General features: G+C 37.7%; 1 protein-coding gene across 4 annotated transcripts in view; it reads left to right on the top strand.

Annotated features, from left to right (window-relative positions):
• The window catches only part of LCOR (ligand dependent nuclear receptor corepressor), a 164,216-nt gene that overhangs the window by 62,079 nt on the left and 75,121 nt on the right, over window positions 1-27,016 (top strand). For all 4 annotated transcript variants that reach the window (XM_032135412.2, XM_032135419.2, XM_032135405.2 and 1 more), the window contains 2 exons: window positions 17,052-17,117; window positions 17,453-17,532. In XM_032135412.2, coding sequence (XP_031991303.1) covers window positions 17,052-17,117; window positions 17,453-17,532 — 146 coding nt within the window. The remainder of the gene's footprint in view (window positions 1-17,051; window positions 17,118-17,452; window positions 17,533-27,016) is intronic.

Raw genomic sequence — 27,016 nt, 5'->3', positions numbered from 1 at the left:
TGTTTTTATCATGAAAAGGTGTTGGACTTTGTCCAGTGCTCTTCCTATGTCAATTGAGATGATCAGGTTTCTCGTTTCCCCGCTTTATTCTGTTAATATGGTGACTTTTTTTCAACTGATTGATTTTTTTATGTTGAACCAGCCTTGCATCTCTGGGATAATTCCGTGATAGATGGTCATATGCTGCTAAATTTGGTTTGCTAGTATTTTGTTGAGGATTCTTGCGTCTCTATTCGTGAGGGAGACTGGTCTGTAGTTTTCTTGTGATGTTGTCTGTCTTTGCTATCAGGGCAATACTAGATTTATGGAATGAGTTTGGAAGTATTCATCCCTCTTCTCTTTTTTTGGAAGAGTTGGAGGAAGGATTGGTGTTCTTCTTTAAATGTTTGGTAGGATTCACCAATGAAGCCGTATGGTCCTGGGGTTTTTTTTGTTGGAAGTTTTATTGCAGTTTTCATACTTGTTATAGGTCTTTTCAGTTTTTTCGTTAAGTCAGTTTTGGTAGTTTCTAGAGGTTTATCCATTCATCTAGATTATCTAATTTGTTGGCATATGATAGTTCATAGTATTCTGTTGTAATCCTTTTTATTTCTATAAGATTGTAAAGATGTCCCCAGTTCTATTCCTGATTTTAGTAAATTGAATCTTCTCTCTTCTTTTTTCTTGGTCTGTTTAGTTAAAGGTTTGTCAGTATTGATTTTTTTTCGAGAAATTTTGGGTTCATTGATACTGATTTTTCTCTTGACTTTTTTTTTTTTTTTTTTTTTGAGACAGGGTCTCACTCCGTTGCCCACACTGGAGTGCAGTGGTGTCATTTCTGTTCACTGCAGCTTCCACCTCCCAGGTTCAAGCAGTTCTCCTGCCTCAGCCTCTTGAGTAGCTGGGATTACAGATATGCGCCACCATGCCCAACTAATTTTTGTATTTTTAGTAGAGACAGGTTTTTACCATGTTGGCCAGGCTAGTCGCAAACGCCTGACCTCAGGTGATCCACCCGCCTCGGCCTCCCACAGTGCTGGGATTACAGGCATGAGCCACCGCACCCAGCCTGTAGTTACTTTTTTGAGTAACTATTTAAAAATGTATTATTTAATTTCCACATATTTGTAAATTTTTCAGTTTTCCTGTTACTGATTTCTAACTTCATTGCATTGTGGTTGGAAAAGATACTTTGTGTGATTTCAGTCTTTTGAAATTTACGGCAAGTTTTTTTGTGGTCTAACATATGTGTTGCCCTAGAGGATGTTCCAGTGCACTTGAAAAGAATGTGTATTCTGCTGTTGTTGGTTGGAGTGTTCTGCATATGTCTTTTAGGTCTAGTTGCCTGACAGTGTTATTTAAGTCTTCTTTTTCCTTATGTATCTTTTGCTTAGTTGTACCACCCATTATTGAAAGTAGGGTGTTGAAGTCTCTAGCTATTATTGTTGAGCCATTTCTTCCTTCAAGTCTGTCAATTTTTGCTTCATAGAATTTGGGGCTGTGTTGTTAGGGGCGTATATGTTTTTAATTCTTAAATGTTCTTGATTAACTCTTATTAGATAATGTCCTTTGTCTTTTTGAGTAGTTTTGTCTTAATGCCTTTCTTAGTCCACTTGGGCTGCCTAAGTGGCTTATTAAAAAAAATTATTTCTCACAGTTCTGGAGGCTGGGAAGTTCAAGATCAAGACACAAACAGATTTGGTATGGTGAGGTGCCGCTTTCTGGTTCATGGATGACTGTCTTTTTGCTATGTTCTCACATGACAAAAGGATGAGGGATCTCTCTTGGTGCCTCTTTTATAAGGGCACTAATCCCATTTATGAGGGCACTGCCCTTATTTTCCTAATCACCTTCCAGAGGCCCCACTTCTTAATCCTATCACCTTGGAGATGATAGGATTTCAACATATGAATTTTTGGGGGGACTCCAACATTTAGGCCATCGCAGTGCCTATTTTGTCTGATACTAGTATAGCCACTCCATTTCTTTTTTGGTTGCTGTTTGCATGGGCTGTTTCTTTTCTTTCACCTTCAACCTGTTTGTGTCTTTGGATCTAAAGCAAATGTCTTGTGTACGGAATATTGTTGGATAATGCTTTTTAAATTAATTCTGCCCATTTCTGCCTATTAATTGGAGGCTTTACTCCATTTACGTGTAATATAATTGCTGATAAGGAGGAACATTTGCCATTTTATATTTCTTTCTGTCTGTCTTATATCAGTTTTGTTCAAGCCCTCCATGACTGATTTTTGTGTTACATAGATATTTTCTAGTGTACCATTTTGATTCCCTTCTCATTTATTTTACTATGTAATAGTTATTTTCTTAGTGTTTGTCCTGGGGATTATAATTAACACCTTCATTTGTAGCTGTCTATTTTGAATTAATAACAACTTAGTTTCAATAGTATATAAAATACTTCGCTGCTACATAGCCCTCTCCCCTCCAATAAATCTTTATGTATTGTTTGTCCATCAACACAGTTATAATTATTGTTGTATGTAGTCTTTTAAATCATATAGGGAACAAAAGAGGCATTAACAAACTGAAAACATAACCTCTCTGCCCTCTTTGCTTCCTAACACTTATAATACCTCTAATATGCTTTCAGATACTATTCTAAATAATTTACAAATACTTGTCTAATCACGTTATAAATTTGTAGCTAAGGAAAGTGAGGTGTGAAGAAGACAAATAAATTGTCCAAGGTTTGGCCAGGCACGGTGGCTCACATCTGTAATCCCAGCACTTTGGGAGGCCGACGCGGGTGGATCACAAGGTCAGGAGTTCTAGACCAGCCTGGCCAATATGGCGAAACCCCGTCTCTACTAAAAATACAAAAACTAGCTGGGCATGGTGGTGGGCGTCTGTAGTCCTAGCTACTCGGGAGGCTGAGGCAGGAGAATCGCTTGAACCCTAGAGGTGGAGGTTGCAGTAAGCCAAGATCACGCCACTACACTCCAGCCTGGGTGACAGAGCAAGACTCCGTTTAAAAAAAGAAAAAAAATTGTCCAAGGTTATAGAGCTTTTAAAAGACAGAATCAGATATTTGAACCCAGGTGACCTGGCTTCTTAATTCATATTCTTAACCACTACATCTCTTACTTCCTAGAGTTGTAGTACTCCTTCTATTACACTACAACAGTGAATGTAAAATTCAATTGGATACATAAAACGTGCATTCATGTTGAAAATGAAGGAAAAAGAAAGTGAAAGATACTGGGAATCATTTGGGAGGAAAGATAACAGTTGGAAGGGACTTTTGAACTATGGCCTTGAAGACCACGTAGGATCAAGACTATTGATATTTGAGAGAAATTTTTTTTTTTTTTTTTTGTAGTGGAGTCTTGCTCTGTCACCCAGGCTGGAGTGCAGTGGCATGATCTCAGCTCACTGCAACCTCCGCCTCCTGGGTCAGCGCCATTCTCCTGCCTCAGCCTCCTGAGCAGCTGGGACTACAGGCGCACGCCACCACGCCCAGCTAATTTTTGTATTTTTAGTAGAGGTGGGGTTTCCCCACGTCTAAATTTCTTGACCACGTGATCCGACCACCTTGGCCTCCCAAAGTGCTGGGATTATAGGCATGAGCCACGGCATCCGGCCTGAAAGTACATTTTAGAAGGAACAAGGTGAAGAGAAGGATCAAGACAAAGAAAATCAAGGCCTACTTGAGAAGCAGATTGTTATTGAAAGGCATTGAAAAGGAGTGTCGAAAAGGTTCACTTTGGGAAGGATTTGAAAGCCAGACTAAGCAGTTTGAATTTTATTATGCAGGCAGTAACTAATCATTGAACCTTTTTGAGCAGGGGAGAATTATTAAAAATTTTGTATATAAATCTGAAAGCTGACTCAAACTTTGGTACAGTTTAAAATTTCCTAATATATCCTTCAATTGGGGCCAGACTGAGGGTTTATCTTTTGTACTGCCATATATTATGGTATGTTAGAAGTGTGGTAAAAAGTAATGATTTTTAAAATATATAAATTAGATATATTTAGATGTGTTTGATTATATTAAAAGGAATCTGTTTCCTTTCAGAATCCTTGGATGACATTTGGGGTGGGGTAAGATATGTCTTTATTTCAATAACAGTGCCATATATAATAGTTCAGATCAGCTAGTATTTTTTGAGTACTTACCATCAAGTTGTTTGCTAGATGGTAAAGATAGGACAGTAAAAAAGACCTGATCTTAATTTTCAGTCTCTTTTTCTTTCTAATCTTTAAACATTGGAATGCTCCAGTATTTGGTCCTGTTCCTTCCTTTCCTTAACTTAATATGATCTTATCTAGTTCTAAAGCTTTAAATTCTATCTGTACTTTACTGATTCCCAGTTTTATATTGCCCCATCTCAGTGTCTCTCTTTTAACTTCAGTCACCTATCCAATTGCCTTCTTCATAGATCTACTTTGATTTCTAAGTAGCATCTCAGACTTATCCCAAAAGTGAACTAGATCTCTGTCTGCCAAACATTTATCCTCCAGTCTTCTCCATCCTAGAAAGTTACACTACCATTTACTCAGTTCACAGACCAAAAGCCTAAGTGTCATTTTCCCTCACATTCCACATCGGCACATCATCAAGGAAGTTGGTTTTATCTTTGATGTATACCCTCTGTGGAGTCACTACCCTCTACCTCCATTGCTACCACTATCTGTTGCCAAGGCTGTTGTCCTGATAGTCGCCTAATGCTTTATCCAATAATCTGTTCTCTACAGCTACCTGGTAATCTTAAACTATATATATCTAATTTTTTTTTTTTTTTTTTTTTTGAGACGGAGTCTCGCTCTGTCGCCCAGGCTGGAGTGCAGTGGCGCGATCTCGGCTCACTGCAAGCTCCACCTCCCGGATTCACGCCATTCTCCTGCCTCGGCCTCCCGAGTAGCTAGGACTACAGGCGCCCGCTACCACGCCCGGCTAATTTTTTGTATTTTTAGTAGAGACGGGGTTTCACCATGTTGGCCAGGATGGTCTCGATCTCCTGACCTCGTGATCCGCCCACCTCGGCCTCCCAAAGTGCTGGGATTACAGGCGTGAGCCACCGCACCCGGCCATATCTAATTATTTTATCTCTACCACTACCCAAATATAAAACTTAAGTGGATTTCTATTAAAATTCAAAATCCAGTCTCCTCACCATGGACTGTATGATCATACCTCTAAATCTCTTACCTCATCTTGTACTTCCCATCTTAAATCACCTTGCTGACCATGCCTGCTTTCTTGCTAATTCTCAATATACCATACTTCATACCTTAACTACCTCAGTGCTCTTCACTCTGCCTAGAACATTCATGTGTCTCCATATGGCTTGTTCCCTCACTTCATTGAGTGCTCAGAAATGTTACCTCCTTTGCCTGTAATCCCAGTGTTTTGGGAGGCCAAGGCAGAAGGATCACTTGAGACCAGGAGTTTGAGACCAGCCTGGGCAACATAGCAAGACTGTCTCTGAAGAAAAATTTAAAAATTAACTAGCTGCTGTGATGCATGCCTGTAGTCCAAGCTGCTCAGGAGGCTGAGGCAGGAGGATTGCTTGACCCCAGGAGTTTGAGGTTACAGTGAGCTATGATTGTGCCATTACAACCCAGCCTGGGCAACAGAAAGAGACTCTGTCTCTAAAAATTAAAAAGAAAAAAAAATCTTGCCTCCTAGATAATTTTTTTCTCAACTCTCTAAATGCTCTCTTCACTTCTTTGTACAGTAGCACTTATATGGATGTTACTGAAATTTCTGGTATTTAGAGGCGTGTGGGATGAGGAGGGATCTCACTATTACTGTATAGTCATACCTTATGTCATTGACTTTTTTTATTCACAAATGCATTAGACTGAAATACTTACCTCAAATAGAGTTGACTGCTTGTGAGGAATGGGGGAAAATATGAGAAATTTTAATTTGTTTTCTTTTCAGTAAATTACTTGCAAAGTAATTTTATTAGTTTTATTTATTATTATTATTATTACCATTTTTTTTGAGACAGATTCTCGCTCTGTTGCCCAGACTAAAGTGCAGTGGCATCATCTTGGCTCAGTGCAACCTCCGCCACCCAGGCTCAAGTGATTCTCCCATCTCAGCCTCCTGAGTAGCTGGGACTACAGGCACACATCACGAAGCCTAGCTTATTTTTGTATTTTTATTTTTATTTATTTATTTATTTTTGAGACGGAGTCTTGCTCTGTCGCCTAGGTTGGAGTGCAGTGGCGCGATCTCGGCTCACTGCAAGCTCCGCCTCCCGGGTTCACGCCATTCTCCTGCCTCAGCCTCTCCGAGTAGATGGGACTACAGGCACCCGCCACCACGCCCAGCTAATTTTTTTTTGTGTGTGTATTTTTAGTAGAGACGGGGTTTCACCGTGGTCTCGATCTCCTGACCTCGTGATCCACCGGCCTCGGCCTCCCAAAGTGCTGGGATTACAGGCTTGAGCCACCGCGCCCGGCCTTAATTTTTGTATTTTTAATAGAGACGAGATTTTACCATGTTGGCCAGGCTGGTCTTGAACTCCTGACCTCAGGTGATCCACCCGCCTTGACTTTGCGAAGTGCCGGGATTACAGACATGAGCCATGATACTTGGCCCAAAGTAATTTTAAAACAATCTAGAGTTATTGAGATCCACACACTGAAGATAATAAATGAATCTCCTAATAGTATAAAGCTCCCGCAAGCATGCTAGGTCTAGGTTGGGGCTAACTCTGGAAAGAAGAGAGTAAATGGACAAAGGAATAGGGAGAGGATGGGAAGGGATAGAAAAGAAACCCCCACCTTTCCAACCCTAAGAACTTTCAAAGTTTAGTTTTTATCTCTGTTCTTTCAACTATAGAAATTTCCATTTTACCTAAAGTGAAGGAAATCATTCAGCTTATAATTTTGTTTTTACTTAGTTAACTCCACTATTCCCAAGGAATATGAGAGAGAGAGAGAGAGAGAGAGAGAAAGAAACAAAAGCAAAAAAACCCCAAAGAATGCTTACCTCTCACACCGTAATTTGTAGTTTTGGTATCTTTGAGAAAAAATGTGGTGTAAAAAAGATATTATGGATTCAGTAATGCTTTTTAAATGAATACGTATTTTATTGTTTGTAGCAGGATGTGTTAAAAAAGAGTAGTTAGTGGCTGTATATGCAAGCACATTTTTATTTGATTTACAAACAGTGCTCATATGAATTTACTGACCTTGTAATGACAGAGGTCTTCAAAGGGACTGGCTTATGGATTGTGAACTGATGTAATCGACTCATTCCTGATCAACCTCAGATTTGCATTTAAATGGTTTCTTTCTAAGCATAATTAACCTAGAAAGTTTGACACACTTGAAAAAATGAAACAGAACTGCCCCTGGATTTCCAAAGACTTAATCTGACCTAGCTACTCACTACTTCTGTCATTTTGGTAACTTATTTAATACCTTTGAATCTTGTTTATGGCATTATGTATGTAAATACTGTATTCTGATAATGTTCTAACTACTCAGTATATCTTTCTTTTCCCTCCTTAATGTATTAATACCATTGTTTTTCAGGACTTTATCTTTTTTATTTTATTTCTATCTTCACTATGATTACAGCTTTCCACAAAAAAAGTTTGCTGCCTTCTGTTTGTGGGCCAGCAAAGAGAGCCCTTAATTATGTTCTGATTTTAGTCCATAGATACAGAGAACTTAGTTGAGCTAGAGCAGAAAGCCATCCTTTTTTTTTTTTTTTTGGTCAGATACCTATTACCCTTCTGTTTTATTTCTATTTTTTCAAGTCTTTAGCGTGCCTGATACATAAAGCAGAGTCCTTGTAAAATCTCCAACCTCTCAGTTAATTATAATGATGTAGGAATTAAAAAGAGTGTGTTTGCATTCATCCAACAAATATTTATTGAGCACTTACTTGAGGATGGTAGTTTAAAGTATAGGGTGATGTTAAAAGATGAATAAACTCCAATTCTTTGCTGAAAACCTAGCGGATTAAATACCAAAAAGTATATAAATAGTACAACTTGAGTACTGATGAGGATGTTCCTATCTTTGCCTGGGGCTTATGGGGTAAGATGGGGATACCTTAGAATTAGATTGAGGGTTGCAGGAAGAACATTGTAGGCTGAGGACATACTGTGCTCAAGTGGCATGGAAGCATTGACAGTATGTGTTGTGACTGATCAGTATGGCCAGAGCATAGTGTATTTATATAGAATATGGTAGCAGGAGAGACTGAAAAGATAATTTGGGATCAGATCCTATAATGATCATGCGTGGCATCCAGAAATTGAAATCTTCACTATTGTCAGTGGAAAGCTATCAAATGTTTTTAAAACCTAGAAAGGATGATGTTTAGCAGCAGCATGAAGGGTGGATTCTGGTGATAGAGATGGTGGTGTGGGAGAATACTAAGATAAATTAAAAATTAAGAGATGTTATTAATAGGTGGTGTGATGAAATGAAAAGAGCCTGGGCTTTAGAATCACAGGAATGGTTTTAAATCTAGGTATTGGCCCTTGCAGTTTGGAACGAATTAGCTGCTTTGATTTTCAGGGTTGTTTGTTTTTTGTTTTGTTTTGTTTTACACATTCTAGGTAGTAATAGTACTTGTTTTACAGTATTCCTCTGAAGATTTTGTTATGGGCATGAAGCACCTGCTGTAGTGCTTGCCTGATACCAAATAAGGGTGCAGTTAATGATAACTGTCATTATTACCAACATGAGTGACATTTATTATAATTGTTAAGATAAGAAATAGTGAAAACCTGAATTTAGGGATGGAAAAGAGAGAACAGATTGGGAGGAGGAATCTTTCTGAAGTAAAATGAATAGGACTCAATGACCAGAATACTTGGTGATTTATGGAAAGAATGGAATTGTGACTAACCAAGGTCACTATTTAACCTGAATAACTTGGGGGGAAGGTGTTTGTGATGCCATTTTCTTAGTAATGAATACAGAGTATAGAAGGAATCTATGATTGAGATGAAGGAAAGGAGTAAAATGATTTTGATTTGGTGGGCATTTTTAGGTAATTAGGAGATTTTGGTGATAATATGAAGTAGGAAATTAGAAATTTGGTCTTAGGGCAAGAAATAAAGGATTGGAGAGTTATAAGTATCTGCGTAGTAGTGGGAAAGCATGTTAATTTTGACTCCTTGACTAGAATTATAAATATCTTAATGGCAGGGCATATTTTTAAACATAACTCCTGTATCCCCACACTGCTGAGCTCTATGTAAACACTTGATTAATTCTTATTAAATGTGAGATTTAAAAAATAATATTCTTGATGGCTTTGTGAATAGAAAAGGTAATGCATACTTTTTTAATTTTTAAATGTTCACTTTATTTAAATTTATAAACTTAAAACCTAGTTCTCTCTAAATACAGATCTTATTCTGTAACTAATTTTAACAAATTTTTGATAAATAATTTAACTTCTTAAAATATTTAAATCTGTAAGTATAAATTAAATTTATTTTCTCTGTAAATATTGATTTAATAAAACCTTAGATACTTAAATAAATCTTGTAAATCTAATAATTTAAAATTGTAAATATAAATATTCTTAAGTTTTGTGAGTATTCTTATATAGGATGCAAACTTAGTAAAATTTCAGCTTAAAATCATAAGTCTAAATTAGCTGTTCAATTATACATTTTAAATTAGAATTACAAAGCTGGCTCTAATAGGCCAGATTTTCTTAAAACATTACAAATTTTTACCAAACAGGCATAGAGTACCTATTTTGTAAACAGCTTTATTGAGACATAATTTACATACCTTACAATTCACCTATTTTAAGTGTGCAGTTCACCGATTTTTATTAGAGTCACAGAATTATGCAGCCATCACCACAATCTAATTTTAGAATATTTCCCTTAATACAAAAAGAAATGTGTTGCCCATTTGCAATTATTTTTTCATTTTCACTCAGCCATAGGAAACCACTAATGTACTTTCTTCTATCTATAGATTTGCCTCTTCAGTACATTTTATATCCATGGACTCATAGTATGTGGTCTTTTGTTTCTGTCCTTTTTTCACCTAACACAATGTGTTTTGAGACTTATTCATCCATATTCTAATTTTATTCCATTGTATGGATATACCACATTTTGTTTATCACAGATTACCTCTTAATATACAATAATTAAAATTTTAGTTCTTTTAAATCATCCTATACTTGATTCTTTCTTTAAAAAAGAAACCTGAAAATAAGGAATAAATGAATCTTTTATAAGTTAGACAAAAATGCAATAGAATAAACCCAAAGAAATGGATAATTGAAAAAAATTAGAGCAAAATTTAATGAAATCAGTGATATAATAGAGAAGAACAAAAAAGTCAAAGTAGTTTTTAAAAGAAAAAAACTAAAAAAAACTGATAGGATCGATCAAGGAATAAAAGAAACAAAAATAGTATGAAAATGAAGACTGACCACATATTAGAGATTAAAAGACAAGATATTTATAGCAGCCTGCCATTAGTTTTTATATACAGTCTTTTCCCTTTTCAGGAGATCTTTATTCCTAATCATATTTTTTTTCTTAATGGAACTACTTTGAGTAAACCTTACCCTCCAGAGTGAATGGCTGTTCTACTTCCCAAATCAGAGAATATCTATAAATGTCTTTTATCAATATTCATAAGCAACACATTGTCTTCATTTTTCCTCTAGAATTTTGTAAACACTGCTTTGTAGGCTTTTTTTTTTCTTTTTTCTGTTGTAAGAGATGGGGTCGGCCGGGTGCAGTGGCTCACACCTGTAATCCCAGCACTTTGGGAGGCCAAGGCGGGCGGATCACGAGTTCAGGAGATTGAGACCATCCTGGCTAACACAGTGAAACCCTGTCTCCACTAAAAATACAAAAAATTAGCCGGGCATGGTGGCGGGCGCCTGTAGTCCCAGCTACTCGGGAGGCTGAGGCAGCAGAATGGCATGAACCCGGGAGGCGGAGCTTGCAGTGAGCCGAGATCGCGCCACTGCACTCCAGCCTGGATGACAGAGCAAGACTCCATCTCAAAATAAAATAAAATAAAAAGAGATGGGGTCTCCCCATGTTGCCTAGGTCGAACCCCTGGACTGAAGCAGTCCTTCCACTTAAGCTTCCCAAGTAACTGGTACTACAGGTGTGTGTCACCACATACCATACCCAGCTCTCCATAGATGTTTAGCATTCACATTTACCAGTGAAGTGACTGGTGGTCTAAATCTCTTTCCTCTTATTTTAAGTAAAATTAAGTGAAATATTTTCCATATTTGGAGCTTGTAAATTTTTATTGTTGAAATTCAGATATTTTACCAGGAGAGTCTACATGTGTAGCTTCCCCTCCAACCCCTAGTGCTGCCCCAGTGTTTCATGGAGCCCATTAGATAAGAAGACTCAAGTCAGTAATCAACATTAGGAAGTTTTTGTTTCCTTTTCCTTCGTTAAATTTTCTTTTAATTTAAATTTTTAAAATGTTCATTCTTTGCCTTTTCTTGTTCTAAAAATCCTATTTTACAGATATTGCATGTGTGGCCACCTCATCTCTAATCTTTTTCTCATGACGTATGTGTCTTTGACACTTCACTATACAATATTAGGCCATTTCTTCCTTCCTTCCTTCCTTCCATCCATTCCTCCATCTGTCCATTGGTCCACCTTCTTTCAATGGTCTCGCTCTGTTGCCCTGGCTGGAGTGCAGTGGTGCAATCTTGGCTCACCGCACCTTACACCTCCTGGGTTCAAGTGATCTTACCACGTCAGCCTCCCAGGTAGTTGGGACTACAGGTGTGTGCCACCACCCTGGGCTAATTTTTTGTACTTTTTTGTAGAGACGGAGTTTTATCATGTTGTCCAGACTGATAGTAGGACATTTCTTAAGTTGATTTTCTAAATCACTACTTTGTTGTGTATTTCTCTACTTAATTCTATTTGGTAATTTTAGTAGTTTTTCTCCTCCCCCCAAGCATTTGTTCTCTGCTCTTTTATTCAGAGCTCTTTGCTCTTAAAAAAAAATACTATTCCTCACTGGCCTCAATAAAAATACTATTTATAATTTGTCTTCAAGTGCTACTGTTTTGTCTTCATTAATTCTGTTTCAGTTTGGGCCATTAGTTGTGATTAAAGTGTTATTTCTCTTTGGTATATCTGGCCAGGTTTTGTCATCAGTTCTTGTGCTGGGTAATTCTGAGAGTGGTAAGTGAGCCAACAAATAGGGTTCATCATAGTGCATCATCTGGGAGAATGTGCTCAGGAGGAGAGGAAGAATTATTAATGAATGTAGTTCTCTAATAATAAAATGAATCACCAGGGATAGTAAGGGGAAGAGAAGCCTGAATGGTCATTGTTCATTATCTATAGAAGTTCATCTGGTCTTTGATTTAATAACATACTGAGATAGTTGGAGTGTCAATTAAAAAGAATCGATTACCTTAATTACCTGGGATAGAATATAAAAGACTGTATAATCTAGTGCTCTAAAATTATTACCACAATTACTATTGCACCAACCCAGTACTTTCACTTTGTGACTGACTTGGTATGAAGCTCAGTGTGGTGGTGGCATCAAGTCACACATCCTGAGTTTTAAGCAAACAACTCCAGATAATATCATTCCCCTCTTTGTTTATTAGGACCCTAATTGATTATTATTGCCAGCAAGCACCTTTGAACTGATACTTTGTAAAATATAATACAGTCATGTATTGCTTAACAATGGGGATGCATTATAAGAAACACATCCTTGGGCAGTTTCATCATTTTTCAAACATCATAAAGTATACTTACACAAACCTAGATAATATAGCCTACTACATACCTAGGCTATTTGGTATAGCCTGTTGCTCCTAGCCTGCAAACCTGTACAGCATATTACTGTACTGAATACCGTAGGAAATACCGCCATTGTCACACAATATCATTGTCACACAGTGGTAAGTATTTGTATATCTAAACATAGAAAAGGTACAGTAAAAATTGTCACACGTGGATAGGGCACTTACCATAAGTGGAGAGTGCAGGACTGGAAGTTGCTCTGAGTGAGTCAGTGAGTAAGTGGTAAGTGAACACGAAGGCTTAGAATGTTGCTGTACACTACTGTAGACTTACAAATACTGTACACTTAGGCTACACTAAATTTATTTAGGAATAAAGTAATTGCAGTCCAACATTACAATGGCTATAATCACCAAGCAGTAGGAATTTTTCAGCTCCATTATAATTTTATGGGACTACTGTGGCATATACAATCCATCCTTGACTAAAACATCGTTGTGTGGCACATGATTGTACTTTATTGAAGATTGAGCACCAAGTTCAGTACAAGCTTGAGTACAAGATCTAGGGGACCTTGATGTAAAAATTGCTCATTTTCTGATATATTCCTACATTTCCTTCAGCACCTCTCTGAAACTGCTAGTCTCTATACTGGTTATCTCAGAGGAGAGGTTCCCAAGACCCAGGAACCATTTTTTCATTCTATTAATTTTTTTCCAAAAGAACAGGCTATATTGCTGACCTTAGTTAGCTTTGTATTTGATATATTCCTATTCTGTTTCTTTGTATAACCTGTTTTCCCCCTTTTCATTGGAAATGGATTGTAATTTAGATTGAAGGGGGAAATTTGTGGGAGATTTTAGTCTTCTATCTTCTGTTTTCGAGAGCTGCGTGATTAAATCAGAAGCTAATCAGGCATGTGAAGCCTTCCTATGAGAGAAACATTGTTCCTATAAGAGAAGCATTGCTTCCTAGCCTTCCTGGAGCATTAATTCTCTTTGAGGAGATAAGACATAAATGAATAAAAGAAAAATGAGAACATAGTGTTTAGATAGCCTGTGACAAATTTTATTTTACAAAATACTTGAAAAGACAGTGTTTTGTAAATGGCAGAAAGCAGAGAAGACATTAGGCAACTGACTTTTATTTAAAATCAAGCAACAGTCTGAGAATTCTGAGGATGAGAGAACTGGAAACTAAAGATCCATGAGGGCAGGTAACATGTCAGCTCAACACTGCCTGTTGAACAGTCCCTGGCAAATGATAGACTCTCAGTTAGTGTATGTCGAATAAATGAATATGTATTTGTTGAACAATCTGAAGAGTTATCTTGAAGGAGAGAGATACTATATTTTAGCAAAGGTGAGATGCAAAGGCTTCAGAAAATATTAGGAGGTAGGAATGATCACTGAACACAACAGAAGACCATCCTGACCAGAGCTGTAGGAATGAGCAGGAAAGGTCTGGTAACTAAGCCAGCTAACAGTAGGTGGGGTCAAATTATAAGCAGTTTTGATTGCTGAATTTGGAATTTGAGGTTTGTTCTTTAACCAGTGTGAACTTTGAAGAGGTGGTGGCATCATTGAAGCAGTGTTTTAGGAATAGCCTGAAGACATGGTGCAGGTTGCAGTGAAGAAGAAACTAGAGATCATCCTTGAGACTAGTTGTGATGTTGGATAGGAATTCTTTCAAAAGTAGTCAACTTTGATAAAATAAATAATTTTTCTTTATATGTGATATGTAGAGGTAGTTTTTAAGCCCTAGTGATTGAACATAACGGCATGGCTGTCTTTTTCAGTATTTAGTTTTCCATGGCATTTTGTTACTGATCTTTCTGGCTTTTCCATGATGTCATGGTATACATTTTGAATATATTTGTTCTTCCCTTATTTGCCTTTCGTTAATGTCAAGCATAGCACATCAGACATTCCCTGTTGCTATGCAACTGCTAAATTCAATATTTAGTATTAATAAAACCGAGTGGCATTAACATCCAGTGAACAGAGGGTAGCAAAGTACGACTTTACAGTATCTAATCAATAGTATTTGTTAGGTTTAATGTAATGTTGCAGATATGAGCAAAAGAGGAGTGACTTGTTTACAATTGCTATTTTGAGCAAAATTAGTTGTGATTAAATCTTTGTGTTTATGACCAGATTTTTTTTGTTTGCTTTTGTTCTTTGTCATTGCTTTTTCATCTATGAGTCAAATTTTTGTTAGTATTATTGATCTTCTGCCCAATTTTCTTATGTCAGATTCTGTTCTTTAAAATTTTTATCTCCCAAATCTTTTATTTGCATTTTTCTTTCCTGGCATTATTTCTTGCTATATTTACTTTTTTCCTTTTCAAGAATTTACGCTCAGCCCGAAAATTTGGAATTTGTTACAATTTTGTATAAACCCAGGTGAAAGAATATTAGATTTGCTCTTCAGGATAAGACCTACTTAATAATTTCCTTTAGCTATTTGCGGTGTGTATTTGATGCTTGCAAGGTGTTGAAATACTTTATTATTTGTGAAATCAGATTTTCTTTTGGGAGGGCAGGTAGGGGGGCTTTAAGAATTGGAGATAGGCTGTGGGATTTATTTATGTTTTTAAGTCAGATCCTTCTGAAAATATCTGATCTCCAGGGCCAAAATAGGCAGTATCTAGCAGTTTCTTCTCTTCTCTTACCACTACCTCCCCACCCCCCACAGCCCTACCGCAACCCTTTTTCCTCCCTAGTGTGGAAGAGAGGGGACCATAGCAATTTAGTGGAATATATTTTAATTTTAGTAGGTAAATAATAAACAGACATAGATACCTCCCATTTGTTTGAGTGGGTAGTTTGATTTTGTTAATGTCCTTGGAATAATTTTGATGGGAATTAAAGAGAGTTGAAAAACAATTGCTCCCTAACAATAAATGACAAATCTGGAATCTAGGATATATCATATGGTATAGAAAAACCAGCTCTCTAATTACAGTGTAAATAACACAAACTAGAGATTGCTGAAAATTATGGCTTAATACCAAGGCAAAGAAATCCCTTACATTACCATCTTCTTCTTATAGCCAGATAAACAAAATACCATTTTCGGAGGCCATCATTTCTACCCCCTTACCTTCTAAATCCTTTTCTGTGGTTGTATTTGTGGTCAAGAATTGATACATGTGAGGGGGCCTTATGTGTCCAGCAAGATATAGTATTTTAAATTAAGGGGTACCTTATCTTTTAAGCATGGGAGTGCTTTTTAACAATTAAATCGCAAACCTCTAGGTGACAGATTATGTTGCAAAATACACAGTGCCCCTAGCTACTAGGAATTCAGTAACACTTTTTATATTTACTTTATTGCAGTAATATTCCTATGCATTTGAAAAGTAGTATGAATACTGAATGCACAAGACATTAATTTCTTCCCAAAGGCCACACTGAGAGTGCATATGGATTCACAGACTCCTTGTTTGTAATAACCATTTGAGTTCCCGGTGAGGTCCATGGCAAACATTTTGGGAACCACTGCTTTAATCTATTATTTCTGGTATGTTGTATAAAGATACAGTCTGATTCCTGCTCTTGTTTTCCTCCTTACTCTCTTGACCCATAAAAAATTGCAAGATGGCAAAGATATTTTTAAATTATTCAGTAGATCATCAGTATTTGAGATAATAAGCCAGAAAAAAAGTTTTCGATTTTTTCATTTTCTACTTCTTTCACACTGGTAGAAGGACATAATAATTTAAACATTTATGTACAAGTATATTTGGTTTCTCATTTTTTTGTATGTACAATCAGTGGGGTTTACATTTATAAAGGAACCAGTGCATAGTTATTGTGGCAATGTTAAATACTTACAAAAGTCTTTTAAAAGTCTTGTACCTTGTGTTTGTGTGATGTAGTTTTTCTCAGTAAAGATTTCATAAACTGTTAACTCAAAATCTGTTGTCTCAATTGGTATTTTGAAAAATGCTATTTAGATTATTTTAAAAAGTTGTGGAAATTTTGAAGCAGTTTTTGACTCATTCATTGAGAAAAGTGCCTTTTAAAATGGAGCCTGAGAGTTTGTACAAAGAGGTGTTTGGGATTTTGTAAAATGGTAAGAGAACCTGTGAATTTCCATTCCTTCATTGGTCTTGTTCGTGAATGTGCTCAGAATTTGTGTTGAATGTTAATCATTGACAGAAATGCAAATGCTCCTTTTAGATTTGTCACTGACACTCTTTTCTAAGCATCCCTTCAATAGTAATCCAGGATCCTTGAGAACTGGAAGAAAACACCATCTTTTTTTTTTTTATGCAAAGATTATTCAATACTAGAATGAATATTATTGTGGTAATGGATTTTGTTTTTATCCTTTTAGGGTTTGAAAGTATTCTTGAAGGGCTGTTTGGACCTGCATTATTAAAAGATCTCAGTTTATTTAAAGGTATTCAAAATATTTTTGGTATTTCACCTTCTTCCTGGTGCCATACATGATACCTTGGTGATTTAAGCCTCAGTCTCCTTTTTGTTCACGGTTTCATGTGGGTTAAAGCTATATTCATGTAAGCATCTTTTTGTGTTTAGTTGATACTGTCAATATATGTATGAATAACATATTAACTAGTGAGCAGTTAAGACTTAAGAATTTAAGAGTTAAAAATTTTAAGACAAATATGGCCTAACTACTTAGGTTTTTGTTAAACTATTTTTGAAATTAATTCTAATTTATTTTCCAAAAAATTCTCTTTTATGACTATTAATTTGTTACTATTTTTGCAGACTGTGAACCTGAAAGCATTTCTGATTGGACTTTTGATGAAAACTGTTTATTCTGTTGCTTGAGAAGAGATAAAGTAAAGGTAACTAAGAAGCTTGTGAAACTTTTATTTAGTGTAGTATTTTAAAGTTTTCCTTTTTTAAAACATTGTGTTACTTTGTTGGAGGATCTGTAGGAAAAGGAAGATATGGTTTTATTCTTACTTATGAAAGAGTTTGATACTAATCCTGTGTTTTGCAATTTAAATTATTTCCATCCTGTTGATTAGCCTATTAAGAAACCTATATCCTACCATGGATTTATTGTTGTTGTTTTGTTTTTTGGCTTTTTTGTTTTTTTTTAATTTTGAGACGGAGTCTCGCCGTGATGCCCAGGCTGGAGTGAAATGGCACGATCTCGGCTCACTGCAGCCGCCACCTACTGGGTTCAAGCGATTCTGCTGCCTCAGTCCCGAGCAGCTGGGATTACGGGTGCCTGCCACCACACCAGCTAATTTTTGTATTTGTAGTAGAGATAGGGTTTCATCATATTGGCCAGGCTGGTCTTGAACTCCTAAGCTCAAGTGATCTGCCTGCCCCAGCCTCCCAAAGTGCTGGAATTACAGGCATGAGCCACCGCGCCCAGCCCATGCATTGTTTTATTTATATAGGTCACTAGGCAGAATAATTAATTAAGTCTCAAACTGTTGTGTTTATTTAAAAAATGAAATGTGTGGTAATTCACGTAATGAGAGTTATTTTTAGTACAAAAAGAACAGTAACGTAGATCTGGATCAAGCAGTTACTAATTCATGTAGATTTATGATATACTATGGTTTCTACTTTAAGACACTTCTTCATAATATCTGGGCATGAATGCTATTATTTTTAATTGTATAAACTGGCTGAACCTTTGTGTATTTGTTGTTTTATTGCTTTGTTTTAAACATAAACAGAATTTTGTTAGAAAACATTTCACTTGTTGGAAACATTTATTAATAGTGGTTTACTACCTTTTTTTTTTCCATGGTACATCCATTCCCTGTTTTAAAACCTTGGAAATGCTTTCTTCTGCCCTATACACTCTTTTTTTTTTTTTTGAGGCGGAGTCTCACTCTGTCATCCAGGCTGGAGTGCAGTGGCGTGATCTCTGCTCACTGCAGGCTCTGCACCCCGGGTTTATGCCATTCTCCTGCCTCAGCCTCCCGAGTAGCTGGGACTACAGGCGCCCGCCACCTCACCCGGCTAATTTTTTGTATTTTTAGTAGAGACAGGGTTTCACCGTGTTAGCCAGGATGGTCTCGATCTCCTGACCTTGTGATCCTCCTGCCTCGGCCTCCCAAAGTGCTGGGATTACAGGCGTGAGCCACTGTGCCCGGCCTTCTTCTGCCCTATACACTCTTACTTAAATCATTGACCAGATTTTATCGGTTTTTCCCTCACAGTGAGTTTCATTGTTTTTCATTTCCACAATCATTACTATAGTTCTCTCTCAGTTTTCTTCAGTATCTTAAATATTCCTACAAGGTTAAACTCCTTCCAACCCTCACCCCTCAAATGGTGTAGAAATGTTAACCTTATACTTAGCCTTTGATGACTTTCTCATTGTCTTCTGGATTCATTAGCCTAACAGTGCCTCAGTACCCTCCACATTTTAATCCACTTTTCTAATGATATCCCAGTAGTCTTCTATACAGTTTTCTTTCAACTAAGCTATTTCTCTATAGCTAGAAATTCCTTTGCTTTTACTCTTAAGCTCCATCCTTCCTCTGCTTCTATTGCTGTTTCAACCTTTCACACTGTTGTCAATATTATCTGTGCCAATTACTTGTCAGTTAATATTCTGTCTTATTTTGTTCATCCTTTTTCATATTTGAATCTTGTTCCTGACTACATTGTCAACTGCTAAAAACTAGACAGACCACGCTGTATGCTTCCTTGTACCCCTGCATATAACCATTGTATCACTATTTATCTGTGTTGGCAAGTTGCTTTAAAATTTCAAAGCCAACATGTAGCCAACTTAAGTGCTTCTTAATGTTCTTTTATGGCTTCTTTTTCTTGTTTTCTACATGAAAAAGTTGTTGCTCTGACTATTTGGAATGGTCTGTTTTTGTTGAATTGAGAAAGAAGGTGTTTTAAAATTTAATCTGGCTCCGAAAAGAGAGACTAGAAGAGAAAGCAACATTGTTTTGAGTTAAACTTCCAGTGAAATTTGAAGTTCATAATTTTAAACTCTGTGTGTGTGTGTGTGTGTGTGTGTGTGTGTGTGTGTGTGTCTGTGTGTGTCTGTGTGTGTCTGTGTGTCTGTGTCTGGTGGCTCTTTATTGAGCAAGCCATTTAATAGGAATTTTTGAAGAATAAAAAGAAGAAACAGTTACTAATTTTTTTTTCAGGTTAGGATGAGGAAGAGAGCCATTCTATGCTTGGTAGTTGTATATAGTATATTCTTGTAATATGATTGAGAGTTTTCCTTTGCTGTATGAGAGTAAAATATTATATGAATTTTTTTTAAGAGACAGGGTCTCACTGTGTTGCCCAGGCTGGACTTAAGTGATCCCGCTTCTTCAACCTTCCAAGTAGCTGGGACTACATGTACATGCCACCACACCCAGCTTGTGTGAATATTTTTAGAAGAAAATACAGATAGAGAAAGTCATGAAATGGTGAAGCACTTAAAACAACTGTTTTACTGTTTGTAGTTCTACAGTTTTTAGTTGGTTTTCTAAATAGACATAATTTTTCCATTTGACAGCTCAGCTGGTTCTGGGAAAGCTGTTTTTCCCCATTAGATACTATATCCTGTCTTTGGCATTTATTATTTTCGGAGACAGTCATACATCTGTAATGGAAAATAGGAAAAGAGAAAGCCTATATCATGTGAATTGTCAGATTTACAGTATTTCTTTAGTTGTGTTAGACTTAAAGTGTTTATATTGGAACTCTTTGCAGTCACTTGGAGCATCTTGTCTGAGAAGGACTAGAGTCTGGAAATTAAATCCTGTTTTTTGTTTTTGTTTTTTGGAAATGTATTATATCCGTTGGACTGAGGCTTGCCTTTGAAGGCTGGCTTAAGATTCTAAAATAGAAAGAACTATCTGGAAAATATGGTAATAGCCAATAGGTGGCAGCATAGAGCATGGTATTGGAATCTTGAGTTTGAGATGGCATGGTGAGATAATATAGGTAGTATTTGGAAAAGCACTTAGAAATATTGACCTGATATTTGGGAAACAGCAGTTAGGCATACTTTTAGCTAGTTGGATTTTCAGTAAATACTAAATCTGTAGAATGGATAAAGCAAATACATTATTTATATTTACCTTTAAAAATACATAGGTGAAAAATATGAAGTAGCCTCTTTGGGAAGTAGAACAGGGATTCACCTAGAGATTAGTAAAAATTTTTGAACTACACTTCAGGATCCTGCAGAAGTTAGAGAATGTAATTGTAAGGGAAAGGCAACTAACATGTTCTGAGCATCTACTATGTGCCAGTTATGTTTACATGTTCCCATTTTTTCTTTTTTTGAGACAGGGTCTTGCTCTGTTGCCCAGGCTGGAGTGCAGTGGCGTGACCTTGGCTCACTGCAGCCTCTGCCTCCTGGGTTCAAGCAATTCTTATGCCTTAGCCTCCCGAGTAGCTGGAACTACAGGCGTGCACCAACACGCCCAGCTAAGTTTTGTATTTTTAGTAGAGACAGGGTTTCACCGTGTTGGCCAGGCTGGTCTTGAACCCCTGACCTCAAGTGATCCACTTGCATCAGCCTCCCAGAGTGCTGGGATTACAGGCATGAGCCACCACGCCCTGCCGCTCCTATTTAATCTTCAAAACAATCCTATAAAGTTGATTTAAGGCATCCTAGTTTTATAAATAAAGAAATGGAAAGGGTCAGAGATGCTCAGTTATGGGCAAAATTACATAGCTGGGATTCGATCCATGTTTTTAGAATATATGCATTTTGCTAACAGTAGGAGCAGGAACATGGAAAGTGGAGAGCAAGAATTAAGTAGGTCTTGGAATTCACTTGGAAAGAGGGAGGGAATCCTCAGTTGGAAATTTCTCACTTGGAAAGAGGGAAAATGTATTTGAAATGACCAATTCTAGCTGTGTTAGGAATCTGTGAGTGAATGACTGACTGACTGCCTCAGTTACCTGCTTGCTTCTTTCCTTCCTCCCATTTTCTGTTTTATGGGCATAAAGTAGGCACTCTAAAATATTTATTAAATGAGTGACTAAGAAGTCAGGAGGCTTAATAAACTTGGAAAATTATAATAGCTGTTTTGAGTGTTTACATATATACACAGTTCTCTGTGTACTGCTTATTCATGAGGCTTTTCTTTCTTTTTTTTTTTTTTTTTTTTTTTGAGATGGAGTCTCACTCTGTTGTGCAGGCTGCAGTACAGAGGCATGATCTTGGCTCACTGCACCCTCCACCTCCCTGGTTCAAGCAGTTCCCCTGCCTCAGCCTCCCGAGTAGCTGTTATTACAGACACATGCCACCACGCCCGGCTAATTTTTTTGTATTTTTAGTAGAGACGGGGTTTCACCATGTTGGTCAGGATGGTCTCGAACTCCTGACCTCAGGCAGTCCACCTGCCTTGGCCTCCTAAAGTGTGATTACAGGCATGAGCCACTGCACCCGGCCTTCTTTAACCTTTCTTTAAGCTTCAAATTTTTAAATTAATTTTAGCCTTACAAAGCAATTGCAAAAATTGTAAAAGGAATTCCCATATATTCTTTAACCAGATTCTCCAAATGTTAGCATGTTATGTAATCATAGTACGATTATAAATTCAGGAAATTAACAATGATACTGCAAACCTTTGCAAATTTGCCAGTTATCCCACTAGTGTCCTTTATCTGGTCCAAGATCCAGTCCAGGATTACAGTCTGACTGAAGTTGTATCATTCTTCGTGCATCATGTCAGAAAGCACATGGTGATGTTTACTTTGATCACTCAGTTAAGGTGCTGTCTGCCTCTTTTCTCTAAGGTTTCTTTCTTTCTTTCTTTCTTTCTTTCTTTCTTTCTTTCTTTCTTTTTTCTTTCTTTCTTTCTTTCTTTCTTTCTTTCTTTCTTTCTTTCTTTCTTTCTTTTTGTAGTTAATGGCTACATTGTTGGGGGAGGTACTTTGAGGTTTTGTAAATATCCTCTTTTTTTAAATTATACTAGTTTTTCATACACTAATTTTAGCATCCATTGATGAACATTGCCTGAAAAAAATATTACTGTGGTGTTGACCAAATGATTTTCTATTTCCCTTATTTCTTCCACATTTATGAGTTGGAATTCTACTGTAAGGAAGAACTCTTTTCTCCCCGTTTATGTTGTTGTTTTAATATATCAGTATGAATTCATGGATTCTTATTTCATTCTGTGGATTATAATTCATTACAGTCCTTGTTTACTTAGCAGTTCAAATTATCCTAGGCCATTTAGAGCCCTTTGAATTTGGCTCTTGTGTCATTTTTGACATCTTTCTTTTTTTTAAAGCACTTTTTTCTTACTTTTTGGCCTTAAAAGATGTTCCAGTCTTAACATGTACTTTCCCTGTCCCGGCCCTGGATTTCTCCAAAAAACTCTAGTTCCTTTTAATCAGAGAACTGTATAAGAATTCAAGGTGTGGGTACTAGGTGTATGTACTCTTGGTATGAGAGTGTCATTGCTTTGAAACATGTATGTTTACTAAAATACATGTGTAGCTATGTTATTTTATATATCAATGAAAAACCATCCACTGAGATGTTTTGATTACAGATACTATGTAATCAAATCAAATACATTATGTATCAAATGTATGTTGATAGTATGAAGAGCTAATCCAGTAGTAGTGAGAGGGTGGGGGAGAGATGGGAAGGATGAGAGATTACTTTTAGTAGTTAATTCCTAAAAATGGACTGCTTCAATGATCAGTCTGTTGTGTATGGCTGGAATAGAGATAGCTGTTGTAAAGTACAGATAACATAGATGATTCACGAAGGATGATGGGAGAGTAGGATGTTATACCAAAATATAAAATTAGTTTGTGCACTTAGGTTTAAGACTAAAGTAAGTTTAGTATTTGATTGGCATATTAGGAGAATGTTTGAAGAAGTTACAACTTGAGGCTGGGTGCAGTGGCTCATGCCTGTAATCCCAGCACTTTGGAAGGCCTCAGGCAGGCAGATCACTTGGGGCCAGGAGTTTGAGACCAGCCTGGTGGCCCATGCCTGTAATTCCAGCTACTTGAGAGGCACGAGAATTGTTTGAACCTAGGAGCTGGAGGTTGCAGTGAGCCGAGATCATGCCTGGACAACACAGAAAGACTGTCTGGAAAAAAAAGAAGTAGTTAGAACTTGATCTGTGTTTTTGAAGAATATATAAGTCTGGATGAACAGAGATGAAAGGGCACATCCTGGTTGGAACAGGGCATTTATTTTTGGAAGTAACCAGTGATATGGTTGGAGCCAGATAATAGATATCTTTCAGTGCCCAGCTAGCTCAGGAGTCATGTAACTAGATCTTTTTCAGTGTATCAGCATATTTTGCTGAATGTTTCTTAATTTCTTCAGTTTGTGAATATGCATTAAGTTTGGTTATATCCCTTTAACATTTTAGTTTTTATTGCTATTTTATTTTATTTTATTTTGAGACGGAGGCTAACTCTTGTTGCCCAGGCTAGAGTACAGTGGCGCCATCTTGGCTCACTGCAACCTCCACCTCCCAGATTCAAGCAATTCTCCTGCCTTAGCCCCCCGAATAGCTGGGATTACAGGTGTCCACCACCACGCCTGGCTAATTTTGTATTTTTAGTAGAGATGGGGTTTCACCATGTTGGTCAGGCTGGTCTCGAACTCCTGACCTTAGGTGATCCGCCTGCCTCGGCCTCCCAGAGTGCTGGGATTACAGGCGTGAGCCACCGTGCCTGGCCTTTATTGCTATTTTAATACATTGAAAGTTTTTTTTTTTTTTCTCAAGCCAAACTGTATCCAGCTTTATTAAAGATACTTTCGATAAACAATTGTAGTATTTCAGGCAGGACATGGGCAGACAGTCATTAACAGTATAGAAGAACTTTCAAACTCCCTCCTTCAGTGGACTACCAAAAATCAGAAAGCCACTATAAAACCGAATGAAGTCTTCATCTAATGCACTGAACGGGGAAAGTTTAGAGTGAGGGTTGACAACTTTTCAAGAGCTGACCCTGACTTTAAGGAAGTGAAATGAAAATGGCAGTATTTATCTGAAGATCCACAATCTAGAAATGGAACCACTGCTCTTTTGAGGGGTGCCATCTCAGTGGCATCACTGGGAAGTCCAGATTGCTTGACACACTGGTAACCAATTATTGGGGATCAGGTCCCAACAGATGTCTGGATTTAAGGGAATTAAGTCTGTGTTGAAAGGTGGAAAGGGAGAAGAAGACATAAAAATGCATTTGTTTTTCTATACCACAAGACTTTTGTGCCACGGTGCCCACGTGTATCAAAGTCAGGGAATCCCACCTCCTGGGAGCCAAGAGGAAGTCTCTCAAAACTAGAAGGGAAAGGTGTTTCCCTGCAACAGTCTGGCTTTGGAGACATTCTATTAGTGACCTATGCCCCTTCCCCCAAAAACGACAATGAAGTATTCTGTGTGCTCACAGCATAGCTTTAAAAAATATGTAAGTAAATAAGCCAGGCGCGGAGGCTCACGCCTGTAATCCCAGCACTTTGGGAGGCCGAGGCAGACAGATCACAAGGTGAAGAGATCGAGACCATCCTGGCCAACATGGTGAAACCCTGTCTCTACTAAAAATACAAAAAAATTAGCCAGGCATGGTGACGTGTGCCTATAGTCCCAGCTACTTGGGAGGCTGAGGCAGGGGAATCACTTGAACCCAGGAGGCGGAGGTTGCAGTGAGCCGAGATTGCGCCACTGCATTCCAGCCTGGGGAGAGAGCAAGACTCCGTCTCCTAAATAAATAAACAAAACAAAACAAAATTCTGCATTTTTAAGAAACTTGGTAAAAAATAGAATTTCAAACTATGCAGTCACCAGAAGTACACAGTTATCAAAAATACACACACTTCACCCGGCATCTGCAGCACCTTCAGCTTTCTGTGCCTGGTCTGATTTGGCATTTCCCATTTTCTACACGGTTATTCACCTCCTTGCCAGCATCAGCTTTTTCCTTTTTTCCCTTTGGGTACCTTCTCTTCCTCCTTTGCAGGGCCCTTTTGAAGCTTGGGCTCTGGCTTTGGAGGAGCAGGGTTAGCAGACAACCTTTTAGATCTTCTCTGTGGTTCGTCCTTTACCTTGGCATTATCTCCTTTAGCATCCCCTTCAGCCTTTCTCTAGGCATATTGGCAGCAACGGCGGCAGGATGTAGGTGCTAGGCGCAGGATGTAGTGGTGCATGGCCTTTGGTAGTCCGAGGGTCATTCTCACCTCTTCTTCACACTGTTCCCATTGAAAGTTTTTATTTATTTATTTATTTAGAGACGGAGTCTCGTTCTGTTGCCCAGGCTGGAGTGCAGTGGTGCAATTTGGGCTCACTGCAAGCTCTGCCTCCTGGGTTCACCCAGTTCTCCTGCCTCAGCCTCCCGAGTAGCTGGGACTACAGGTGCCCGCCACCACTCCTGGCTAACTTTTTGTGTTTTTAGTAGGGATGGCGTTTCACCTTCTTAGCCAGGATGGTCTCGATCTCCTGACCTCATGATGCACCTGCCTCGGCCTCCCAAAGTGCTGGGATTACAGGCGTGAGCCACCGCACCCGGCCCCCTTGAAAGTTTATATTAAGAGCAAGCAGATGATAAATCTAGTTGTTACTTTTATATTGTATTCTTCAACATGTATTTATGTTGAGTGTGTTATTTTGGGCATATTCAAACCTGCTCAGTGTGACTTGCCTCTCATCTTACACCAGAATACTACAAATCAATAAGTATTTACCTATGATATAAAAGGAACTATGGAAGACAAAATTTTGATATAGTTTCTATCAGGAGTGAGAAAGAAACACCTATGAGATATTTAAAGGATATATATATATATATATATATATATATCCTTTATATATAGAATATAGTCAGTGTAACTTCAGGAGTTACAGTTGGTAGGAATTAAATGAGGCATGAATGCCTGAATATAAGAACCGCGGCCAACTGACTTTGCCCTCACAGTGAGAGCAGTGACTGGTGAGAAACTCTCAATAGTAAGGTGCAATAGGCCGTAGTAACTGTACATCTCTCATCTGCAGCACTGCTCAAAGTTTTCTGGTTACACCAGCAACAAAAAAGGTAAAGTTTCAAGAAAAATAATAAGATTTCCTTATCTCTAGCAGTGTGTTAAATGTAAAAAACTACTGAAGTCTAGTTAATTTTATATATATAAAATTATTTATTTTTTTGAGACGGAGTCTTGCTCTGTCTCCCAAGCTGGAGTACGGTGGCACGATCTTAGCTCGCTGCAACCCTCACCTCCTGGGTTCAAGCAATTCTCATGCCTCAACCTCCTGAGTAGCTGGGACTACAGGCGCACGCCACCCTACCCAGCTAATTTTTGTATTTTTAGTAGAGGTGGGGTTTCACCATGTTGGCCAGGCTGGTGTTGAACTCCTGACCTCA

Source organism: Hylobates moloch, unplaced genomic scaffold (genome assembly GCF_009828535.3).
Source record: "Hylobates moloch isolate HMO894 unplaced genomic scaffold, HMol_V3 SCAFFOLD_3, whole genome shotgun sequence".
Classification (NCBI taxonomy): Eukaryota; Metazoa; Chordata; class Mammalia; order Primates; family Hylobatidae; genus Hylobates; species Hylobates moloch.
This window is presented reverse-complemented; position numbering and strand designations above follow the sequence as displayed.